The following is an 11,456-nucleotide window of genomic DNA, read 5'->3' on the forward strand; positions in this document are numbered from 1 at the left end:
ATGTTGTGTTGGAGAAAAAAAATTCTGGCATGAAGATAAACAAAAATGGTCCCAACATCTCCCATCTTTTCTTCATTGATGATTGCTTCCTTTTCACCAAAGCCGATTTAGGGGAGGCAAAAAACCTTCTGGATATTTTATCCAGATTTGGGGAGATCACTGGTCAAATGATAAACCTTCAAAAATCCGGTATTTTTTTCAGCAAAAGAATCCATCCGAAACATGGGAAAATCATCGCCAAAATTCTAAAAGTCCATCTGATGACAAAAAATGATCGATATTTAGGTACACCTCTTTTTTTTGATAAAAAAAGAAAGGAAAATTTTGAGTCTCTTCTCGAAAAATACTATGACACTCTGCAAGGTTGGAAATCCAAACTTCTCTCACAAGCTGGAAGAACGGTGCTAATAAAATCGGTTCTACAAGGTTACCATACTTATCAAATGCAAATCCTTAACCTCCCTAAGGAAACCTTAGATCAAATGGATAAAATACAAAGAGATTTCTGGTGGAACAAGGATAAGACGAAAAAAAGAGGAGGTTATTTTAAAGCTTGGGTAAACATATGCAAACCTATCTCACAAGGATGTCTTGGGATAAACTTTTCAACATTTCTCTCCTAACGAAACTGGCCAGCAGACTGATATCAGAACATGATCAATTGTGGGCAAGATTATTAAAAGCCAAATATTTTCCTAACAATCACCCATTAGAAGCTTCTAGGACTTCGAATCTATCTTGGATATGGACAAGCATACAAAAAGGTCTAAACCTTATCAAAGGAAATTTCGTTTGGCAAGTTAAAAATGGAGCTTCGGTAAAGATTTGGGAAGATAACTGGTTACCATAGGAAAACAACCTTCAAAAACCAACGTGTTTAACAGATCCAGTCCCACAAAAGGTAAGTGAACTGATCACACACGATGAAGATTGGGATATAGAGAAACTTGATACACTATTCACCCATAATATTAAAGAGAAAATCCTAGCCATATCGCCAAATATACAAGAACAGGATAAAATTAGATGGCAACACCACCCCTATGGAATATTCTCAGCGAAAAATGTTTACACTTTCCTCATAGATCAAGATCAGGAAAACACCAACTCTGGTGAATTCCCCTGGCAAAAAATCTGGAAAATCAATGTGATTCTGAGGATAAAGTTATTCATTTGGAAATTAGCTCAGAAAGCTCTTCCAACCAATGCTAGATTAGGAGCTCATAATAAGGATTTTATCACAGAATTCCCAATGTGCAATACACAATCGACAGAAACAGCACAACACATGATAAGAGCTTGTCCTTTTGCTAGAGCGATTTGGTTTGGTATCTCTTTAGATGCAGTTAATACAAGAATTAATACAGAATCTATGGTGCATTGGATTAAAAATTGGATTTAGGAACCTGAGTTCGCTAACTATTCAGGAAAGATTGCAACAATATCCTGGTTCATATGGAAGTACCGATGCTCAGTAGTTTTCGACAAAATAAACCCAAACCCAAATACTCTGATTGAGCAAATAAACAAATTCATGCAACAATATCCACAAGAGAATATCGAGAAGACCAAAAGAATTCAACCAAATATGGATTACAAGGGTAAATGGTCATGTTTATCTTCAGACTGGATACTGTTCATAAATGCGGCATTCAAAAAGGAAAATTCAACTATGAGATATGCTTTTATCCTATACTCAGCGGACAACGAAACTATTATGCACATTGCAGCTGGAGCAGATAGAGCTTTATCAGCTTTCCATGCGGAGTCAAAAGCTTTATTAAAAGCGTCTTCTTGGCTAAGTGAGAATATTTTATCTAGTGTCACTTTAGTTACAGATTGCAAGATGTTAGCGGAAACAATCAGAAAGGAGGACAAGATCCCAAATTTGAACGCGGATAACACAATAACGAAGACTTAAAATATTATGCAAAAACTCCCACAAGCTAAGGTGCAATATATTAACAGAAGATTTAACTCAGCAGCGGATCACATAGCAAAAGAAGCTCGTGTAAAGAATCTTCATCATATTTCTACCCAAATTCAGCTAAGAATATCTCAATCTAGTGTAGGGGTGCACATACCCTACTCATACCCGCCAACCCTACCCTACCCGCCAGTTTTTTAACCGTATCCTACCCTATCCACTATTTGGCGGGTAGGGTGGCGGGTGAACATTTTCTTAACCGCCAATAAACGGGTAGGGTGGCGGGTAAAGCTCGAAATTATCCTACCCTACTGGTCTTCAAGCAATTCCTACTAGGGGTGCACATACCCTACCCATACCCGCCAACCCTACCCTACCCGCCAATTTTTTAACCGTATCCTACCCTATCCACTATTTGGCGGATAGGGTGACGGTAAAGATTTTCTTAACCGCCAATAAACGGGTAGGGTGGCGGGTATAGGCCATATCCTACCCACCCTACCCTTGTGCAGCCCTAATCTAGTGTGATGTCCAATATTTTTGGAAAGAAAGATATTGTAAATCTGATTTACTTTATTGATTGATTAATATATTTACTTTTCCCATCAAAAATAAATAAATTTGTAATTCCTTTTCAAATAAAATCTTACCTAAGCCTATGGGCTTGGGCTTGGTATTGGGCTTACTAACATAGCAAAACCATTGTTAGGGTTTAGCTCATTACCTGTTTATGATCTAGAATCATCTCTCCCTGGAGGAAACACACTGAAGCAGAGAAAAAAATTGGGGATAGTCCTTTTTCTACTTGATCGATTCGGTTAGTTCTTATCTCTCTTTATAATCTTGTGTTGTCTTGATGACTTCATCTTTAATCACATCATCTTTCTCTCGCCTTTCTATCTTCCAGTATCCCACTAAAATCTCATTATTTTCGACCCCTTTTAACATTAACCATAAAATAAAGGTCTCTTTCTCGCTTTTTCTCGTTCTTGTTTGTTGTAATCCAATTGATAATTCTCATTACTGTGTTTATCTGAAAGTGGTTTATTGCAGAATTTGAATAGGTTTCGACCAGTTTGTTCATCAATGGCGTCCGGGCCGAAAGAATCTCCTTCAAACAATCCGGGTCTTCATTCAACTTCAGATGAAGCTACTAAAGGATACTTTATGCAGCAAACTGTAAATTCCCTCACCATGTTATATTCATTTCCAGTTGCAAAATTTACCGTATATTTCAGTAGAAATGATGATTTTGATTTGGGTTGTTTTGCTTCAGATGTTTCGAATTAAAGATCCCCAAATCAGCCTTGATTTCTACTCTCGTGTGTTGGGAATGTCGTAAGTTAATCTTTTCTTCCACTGTTTTGTTGAGTTAAGGGTAGTAACAAAATCAATGCTTACTTCTTTGTTTTATTTCTTGATTATTTTAGGTTACTCAAAAGATTGGATTTTCCTGAAATGAAGTTTAGCTTGTACTTTATGGGATATGAGGTAAATATGGTAGATTGTATATGAGAATGCTGTTTGCAAATATATTCTACTTTGCAATTTGTGTAACATTATCTACCTTTCCGGTTCAGAAAGTAGAGACGGCTCCAACTGATCCCTCGCAACGAACAGTGTGGACCTTCGGTCAGAAGGCTACTATTGAGCTTACACAGTAAGAGAGGAATTTTGCTCTCATCTTTGCTGTTATATAAAACAAAAAAGAGTTATCTTATTTTGCTATATTACACTAAGCACAATCTTACAATCTTGTGTTTCTATACAGTAATTGGGGTACTGAAAGTGATCCAGAGTTTAAAGGATACCACAATGGGAATTCTGATCCTCGTGGCTTTGGTATGCATCTCTCAAATGCTTGATTACATGATTAAAGCTGAACATTGTAATTCTGAAAGTAGGTCATGTTTCTGTTATCTGAATGCTTTTAGTGCTAGTAGTTTGATCTGTGAAAAGTTGGCGACTAAGATCACGGGTATTAAGATTTATAAGAAAGAAAAGGTTAACACTGTGAGAAGTTTTGGAAAATAATCAAAACTATCAATGGTTGCGTTTATCTAATCTTTAGCGGGTGTAATCTTGTAGGTCAAGTATCAAAATGGTAATTGATTTGCTAGATTTGTATAAAATGTTTACTCCCTCCGTTACTTTTTAATAGGCCATTTTTTTTTTTTGAGAAAATTAAGGAAATTAAGAGAACTAATTATTGAAAGTGGTCCTCTAGACACTTGTCAATAAAAGAAGTGAAGTGAAATGGTCCCCATGACACTTGTCAGCCAAAGAAATAAGTGAAATGGTCCACATAACACTTGTCATCAAAAGAAGTTAAAAGAAAAGTGGTCCCAGAAAATTAAAGTAACATTTGACTTTCCCAATTAGGAACCTGGCCTATTTTTTTGAAATATTTATTTATAGAAACTGGCATATTAGAAAGTAACGGAGGGAGTATTATATATACAACCTGACTGTATTTCTTACAACTTTCTGTGTCTCATTTGTGGTCCCCTGTTATATTTATAGATATTAGTTTTTGATAGACGATGTGAAATGTTAACTAATTGATCTTGATTTTGCAGGCCATATAGGTATCACTGTTGATGACACATACAAGGCATGCGAGAGATTTGAGAGTCTTGGAGTAGAGTTTGTGAAAAAGCCCGATGATGGTAATTTCTCGTGTCAATTGAATTAGTAAACCTAAACAACAGGCAGCAAAGTTTTCTTTACACACTTGCACTATCTTCTGTTTTTGACTTTCCTTCGCTCCCACTGTTGATCTGTGTCCTTTTTTGTTAAGCTTTTGTTTACCTTCCTGGCATAGAGATTTGCTTATATATATTTACACCCATTGATCTAACTGCAGGAAAAATGAAAGGGATTGCATTCGTTAAGGATCCCGATGGCTACTGGATTGAGATCTTTGACCTTAAAAGCATTGGCAATGTTACCACTGCTGCTGCTTGAGCAAAAGGTCAGCCTAAACTTAGATGGGAAATTGTTGTTCTTTTATCTTTTCAATTTCTTATATCGGAGTCTTTATATCGCCAAGGCATATCTCTCTCCACTTGGTACAAGTGTATAGCCTGTGCCACTCTGCAGACACACCATCAATGCAAACAACTAGAACTGGCTAATTTAATGTACACTCGTGTTAGCATATTTGAAAGAGACGTGAAATTTTGATATAAGTTAGCTCCTTGTTAATACCAAAATACCACATTCTACTTGTTTTGTATGATGTGGCTGATGATGACATGACATTGGCATCACGTATATCTTTCGTGGGGACTGGGAAGTTTACTTGACTTCTCTTCTATAATACATCATTACAGAATAGGGCATGAAAACCCCACTTTTTATCTCGTTAGCTCCCAGCATAAATGCTCTATCCACATGGGTGCCTGAATTTTGGTCCTTCAGTGTGAAAATGCACCTCAGTCTTGGATCCTGATTATCTAATAGTATAACAATGTTGAATTCTCATATTGCACTCGAGGAAGCATCTATTATTATTGTCTAGGATATTGGACTCATTCTGACGAACTGCCTTTTGAGAAAATTAAGCCATGGTTGTTATGTTGCAGGACAATTCAAGTTGGGTCCTGTTGTGCGTGGCTGGGCTTTACCATGCCTCACTAGGTTTATTGTTATCATGGTGAAAGAGTAAACTTGAAGATGAGAATAAAAAGAAGAACCTTTACTAAATTTTCTTCTATTTTTCTGCATCTTCTAAAAATGAAGCTTTTCAGTGGGTTAGTATTGCTAATTAGGATTGTGTTGGTCGTTGAATAATACTCAGTAGGATGGATACAGTTTGCTAAAAGATACTGGTAAATAAATAATCTATTACTGGGTTCTGAAAGTAATTCTATGGTTCTCTCTGGTATTAACAAATGCTGACAAATTGTGTGTACAGTCATACTGCTCATACAGGCATACTCTATGCACCATTATGTATACTGTTAACAGTTCAGAAAGTTGCATATATTTGTGTGTTCTCACGTACCCCCTTCCAAGCTGATGGAAGACCACTCAGATCAGCCATATCTTTGCGGCAAAGAAAAAGAATTATTCTGTAGGTGAGCACATTAGCACCTTGCACTGCAACATTGGCTATTGGAGCTTCAATATAAAAAGAGATAGCAGCTGATCAAGAGACCCCAATGCACTGGAGTGAACCCGCCTCAAACAAGGATCATCCTTCATCGGGTTAATTCTTTGGGATAGATTTTCCCTAAGAAATAACACTTCTAATCTGAAATTTCAAAGATCTTTATGCAGGCATACTGCTTAACAGAAAACTCTTCCCTTTTTCTTGGAAATGCCTACCAAATGGATTGATAAAAACAGTTTTTCTTCTGAAGGTTAACAACGTGTTTGGATACCAGAAGCAGAAGTGCTTCTTTTTTCCAGAAGTAAAGGGAGAAGCACAACTTAGAAGCAAAATCTATTTTGCTTTCAGATTAATAACGTGTTTGTATCCCATAAGCAGAAGTGATTCCATTTTTCCAGAAGTAAAGGGAGAAGCACAATTCAGAAGCAAAAACTATTTTGCTTTCAGAAAAAGTTATTTCTTTTGTTTTTAGAATCGTTTTAAAATTTCATACCCAAACTAATTTTTAGCTTTTCGCCTTTTAGAAAAGAAATCCGAAAGTAACGTTTCATATATCCAACCAAGCTATAAGATATCAACGGCTGATCCACTCAATCTAAAATTAACGATGTTGAACTGAACCTTGATATTTGGGGTTGTGTGGGGTCCATTCTACCGCCACATATGTAATGTCCACCACGTTTGGACCTCATTTCTGGATCACCATTTTTCTTCTTTACTGTGGAATAAACAATGAACACGAAGTCATAATTGTCGGTCCCTCACATCCGTGTATCGACTTAAAACTTCGGTTGATCTTTCAAAATTTCAACAAAAAAGTAAAATTGCAGCAAAAGAATATCTCTTCCCCCTTCTCTCTTTGTATCTTGGTAATGGCGGAATCCTCTTCTTCTGCTCTCTGTTTCTCCACTTTCCCATCTTTCTCAACTCTATCTCACCGATTCTCTCCCGCCAGAAAACTATCCTTTGGTTCCTGCGCCCCATCGTCGTCTCTTTGTCTTCAACCATCATCATCTCGTTGGTCTATTCAGTGTAGTGCTAAGGATTCTGATGATCCTTTTGGTTTTTATCCATGGGAATCTTCTTTGCCTGATGGAGACAACAACTGTAAGAATTTCACTTTTTTTTTTTAATGAATTGGAAACCAATTGGGTCTATGAATTGGAAATTTGTAGATTCTTTTGAATCATGAATTTATGATGTTGTTATGGTTGTTTAGGGGGTATAGAAATATTAATGTGTTTTAGATTTCATTTCACATTTCAGGACTGGGTGCTTGTTTTAGGGTTAGATTCTCAAATTTAGGGCACATGTGTCTCAGATCTATGTGGAGAAATGCAGTGGATTTGGGTTTCAGTGGACGAACATTTTTGTCAAACAAAAGGGATGATTTGGTTTACTATTAGGCAAAAGATGAGCTTTTAGGACTTGTACAAAAGTACATGCATTCTAATGTAGAGGTTTTAAAACACAGTTAGTTTATTGTAGCTGAGGATATTGTACTTCTTTATGGGCATGACAGCCTTAGCAGTAAGTTTGCGTTGTTGGTTGTGGAATTTGAAGCTCTTGATCTTTAATTATGAACAATGGTGTATCTTGTCATGGATCCTAATGAAAAATATGGGATTCATGAAGGCTGTGTTTCACATATTAGAGTTATCAACTCAGCTTTGGTTTACCTATAACATTCTCACGAGTCATGAGAATGTGGGGGTTTAATGGAATTCACTAACAGCTTTGTATTGAGTTTTCCTTACCTTATTCAAAGTACATTTTCTTAATATCTTCAGACTTTCGTGTTGATTGCTTCACATGGATATGCAGCTATTCAATGGGTAGCGGAGGATAGAGTCACACTTTTTACTACAGACGGGCTCGTTCAAATAGGAGGCTCTTTAATTCCTAAACGTATCTCTTCTACAGATGTATGTTATAAATATTCCATCTAAACATCATTTTTATGTGACGTTATTGATATTGTAGGATTGCCGAAGTCGAAGTGGTTCGTACAAATTAATATGAAGTACATAGACTTACGGTTTCATACTGCTGTTCTCAACCTTGCCAATCTGATTAATTTTTTTCAACACAACTGGTTTCATTTATGTGCAGAAGAAGCAAGGGAGATCCAAAGCTTTTCGTAAAATCGAACGCTTTCAGGAGAGTGATTACATGGACCCAAATCAAGGACTTTGTCTTGGTGCACTCTTTGATATTGCAGCAACAAACGTAAGCCTCATCATTGTATTTTCATTAGAGATGCGTTATATATCATTTATAAATCTTAATCTTGTATGTTGTGTATCACATTTTCTAGGGACTTGATATGGGCAGAAGACTATGCATATTTGGTTTTTGTCGCTCCATTGAGATGCTAAGTGACGTTGTAGAAGAAACAGTTCTGGAAATTGGTGGAGAGGTATGTATGCATAAAGTGGTCAGTAGTTGTAATATGAGTACTATCTTGCGAAGGATATAGTGAGTGTTGTTGTGCTTTGTGGTTTGTTTCTGATGTTTTCACCAATCAAGGTTCCTCGGTTGATTATCATATGTATTAGGTAGATCATTGCGTAATATGGAATGACCTTGCTCAAATAGCACCTCACTATGAAAAATGATAAGTTTTCTCGTGCTTTGTTACTTTGGTTCGACAGTTATGTCCTATGAAGGTTTCTTTGTTGATTATCATATGTTTTTGGCAGATAATTGCATAATTTGGAATGGATTCTTTCCGAAAAGGAAAAAGAGAACGTATAGAAGGCACAGTAACTGTTTAGTATTACTAGAAGTCCTCGGCCAACACCGACCTCTAATTTTTTCTTTATCATGGGATTCTGCAATGATTTTACTAGCCTCCCTAGACCTTGTTACCTCAAAATCATTTAGTTCATGATGCTGACTACCCAGTGTAAATTAGTTATTTTTTAGTTAACCTGAAAGCATATTTCCTTTGTTTCACTACCTAATGAGCTAATGTTAAAACATCTTCTATCCTCAGATTGTGGCTACAGAGAAAGCAAGCAATGGCGGCTTACAGGAGAAGTTAAAAATGACAGTGGCAGTGCCGTTACTGTGGGGTGTTCCTCCGGCTTCTGAACCGCTTCACCTTGCAGTGAGAACTGGTGGAGGGATCATTGAGAAGGTTTATTGGCAATGGAATTTTTTGTAAATAAAAATTGTGCATCAGTCACCACCAACAGAAACATTTCTCAGAAAAACAATTTGTGCATTCTGTAAATAAAAATTGTTGTATTTCTGTGTATAACCCCAAATGTTGTATTTAGCCTCATCAGAGGGGGATTCTCTGTAAAAAAAAAATCAATGAAATCTATCCTGGCTTCCTGACCTTCTCTTGGGATGTCCTATCCTCAAGCATTGCTAATTTGAAAACCCCCAAGCCAATAATCTAGTTTCACGGTTGAATCTTTGATTTCAAACAGAAAAGAAATGGCAATTTCCAGTTGCATGATATATAGATTCCATATTTCAAACAGGAAAGGAACTAGTGGAGCTTAGTACATAACTAGTAGAGTTATCTAATGCTGCGATTTAATTTGATCTCCCCCTATTGGATTTATCTAATTCAAGATTTTGCCTAATGCATATGGAAGGCATTCTTCCCCGATTAAGATTACATAAAAAGTTTTTAGTCTTTTTCACCCAAGAGTATCAGCTACTTCATTGAACAAAAATAAAACCAATGAAATTTTGACAGCCGGTTATTTGTTTGTTTGTTTCATCCAAAATTGCCCTACTCTGCCTGCCAGTAAATGGAGACAGTATGTCCATTTAAAACATCAATGAGATTCTTACAATTACCCATCATGCTAAAGTTTTGTATTTTTTTATAATCGATTTTTTGGGATGATGGTTTTTTTTTTGGATCATGGTTTTATTTTGGGTAAAGATATTAGAAGTAAATCTAGGTTATTTCTTATCTAGATATTTATATTGATACCTAAATTACCCTTCTGATTAATTTTGGGTGATGATTAGTTAGTGTTGATAATAGTTAGTGTAATGATTAGTGAGATGATTAAGTTAAAGATAATTAGTGAGATTAAAAATCAGATGAGTTTTTTTTAAAGAAGTAGAATTATTGAGAGAGTAAAGCTAGAGAACATGAAGAAGGAAAACATGAAAAACGATGGATTTTACCAACCACAACCGGAGGAAGGGTATTTGGGTACCCAGGTATGCTTCAAACTTAGATAATGTTGGTTGAATTGCTCCAAACTTTCAAAAAAATGAATTTTTTTATGTAAATTTGGGCCAGTTCGGTTAACCATATGTCAACAACATGTAACCGAACACATCTGAAAGTGTAGTTCGATTACCATATGTCAAGAACATGTAACCGAACACACGTGAAAGTGTAGTTCGGTTACGTTTTCCAAACACGCAGGTTACCGAACTCGCTCGTTAATGGAGGTTTTGGTCGTACAGTGCAATGTTCGGTTACCTAGGATAAAATGGTAGGTAACCGAACTTTGAACTTGACAATTTATTTGAGTACATCTTGTGTGTTCGGTTAGTTCGCAAACTTCAACGCAACCAAGTTCCCAACCGAACTTCAGGTTAAAAGTAACCTAGTGTTAGAAGTTCGGTTGGTTCGCAAACTTCAACATATTTTGCGAATCAACCGAACTGGGCTTATAGGTAGAGTTCGGTTACAAAGAAAACTTAATAATTTTGCGAACGACCCGAACTTATGGACTTGTATTGTCTAATACAAGGAGTTCGGTTAAAAGTCTTTTTTTTTGCGAATCAACCGAACTTTGAGTTCGGTTAAGAAAAAAATAATTTGTGATAACCGAACTTTTTACTGAAAAAAAAGACTCCATTAAACCTCTCTGCAACTTCCATTTTCAACTCATTTTGATGATTAGTTCTCATTTATTCAACCAAAAAAGAATGCCAAGTAATGGGTTTGTGAGAATATCTTTGTTAATGTTTTAAATTAAGCTATATATATAGTGGTGGTGGTGGTAATCGGAGGTGGTGGTGGTAATCGGTGGTTGTTGGTGGTGATAATTAGAGGTGGTGGTGGTGGTAATCGGCGGTGGTGGGCGGTGGTGGTAATCGGTGGTTGTTGTTGGTGGTGGTGGTAATCGGCGGTGGTGGGTGGTGGTGGTGGTGGTGGTAATCGGCGGTGGTGGGAGGTGGTGGTGAGAGGAGGTGGTGGTTATATATATATATAGAGAGAGAGGCGGTTATTGTGTTGGTTTTAAATTAAATTAGGTTAAGGGTAGGTTAGTCATTTCAATGTTCTAGGACACCCCTTATAACTATAGGGAAGGTGGCCTAATAAGACCATGGGCCCAAAAAACCATGGTCCCTAAAAAATCATTCTTTTTTTTCCTCTTAGGCCCAAATTGTTGCATATGAAGTCCTAGTGCTTCTGCTTTTTCT

General features: G+C 36.6%; 2 protein-coding genes across 4 annotated transcripts; both read left to right on the forward strand.

The window, feature by feature from the left end:
* Window positions 1-2,643: 2,643 nt before the first annotated feature.
* Window positions 2,644-5,796, forward strand: LOC113307853 (lactoylglutathione lyase-like). Of its 3 annotated transcripts, none has more exons than XM_026556313.1 (9): window positions 2,644-2,744; window positions 2,981-3,106; window positions 3,204-3,265; window positions 3,358-3,418; window positions 3,508-3,587; window positions 3,699-3,769; window positions 4,507-4,596; window positions 4,794-4,901; window positions 5,515-5,796. In XM_026556313.1, the coding sequence occupies exons 2-8, from the start codon at window positions 3,014-3,016 to the stop codon at window positions 4,892-4,894; spliced, it is 558 nt and encodes a 185-aa protein (XP_026412098.1). In that variant the 5' UTR covers window positions 2,644-2,744; window positions 2,981-3,013; the 3' UTR covers window positions 4,895-4,901; window positions 5,515-5,796. The 3 variants fall into 3 exon arrangements, with proteins under 3 accessions (XP_026412098.1, XP_026412099.1, XP_026412097.1); XM_026556314.1 differs by having other exon boundaries at window positions 2,693-2,744; window positions 2,968-3,106; XM_026556312.1 differs by lacking the exon at window positions 2,644-2,744 and adding an exon at window positions 2,751-2,891.
* Window positions 5,797-6,742: 946 nt separating this feature from the next.
* On the forward strand, window positions 6,743-9,394 carry LOC113307588. Its single transcript, XM_026556033.1, has 5 exons — window positions 6,743-7,151; window positions 7,869-7,969; window positions 8,157-8,273; window positions 8,362-8,463; window positions 9,043-9,394. The coding sequence occupies exons 1-5, from the start codon at window positions 6,917-6,919 to the stop codon at window positions 9,211-9,213; spliced, it is 726 nt and encodes a 241-aa protein (XP_026411818.1). The 5' UTR covers window positions 6,743-6,916; the 3' UTR covers window positions 9,214-9,394.
* Window positions 9,395-11,456: the final 2,062 nt, after the last annotated feature.

The sequence above is a fragment of the Papaver somniferum genome, chromosome 9, assembly GCF_003573695.1.
Source record: "Papaver somniferum cultivar HN1 chromosome 9, ASM357369v1, whole genome shotgun sequence".
Lineage (NCBI taxonomy): Eukaryota > Viridiplantae > Streptophyta > Magnoliopsida > Ranunculales > Papaveraceae > Papaver > Papaver somniferum.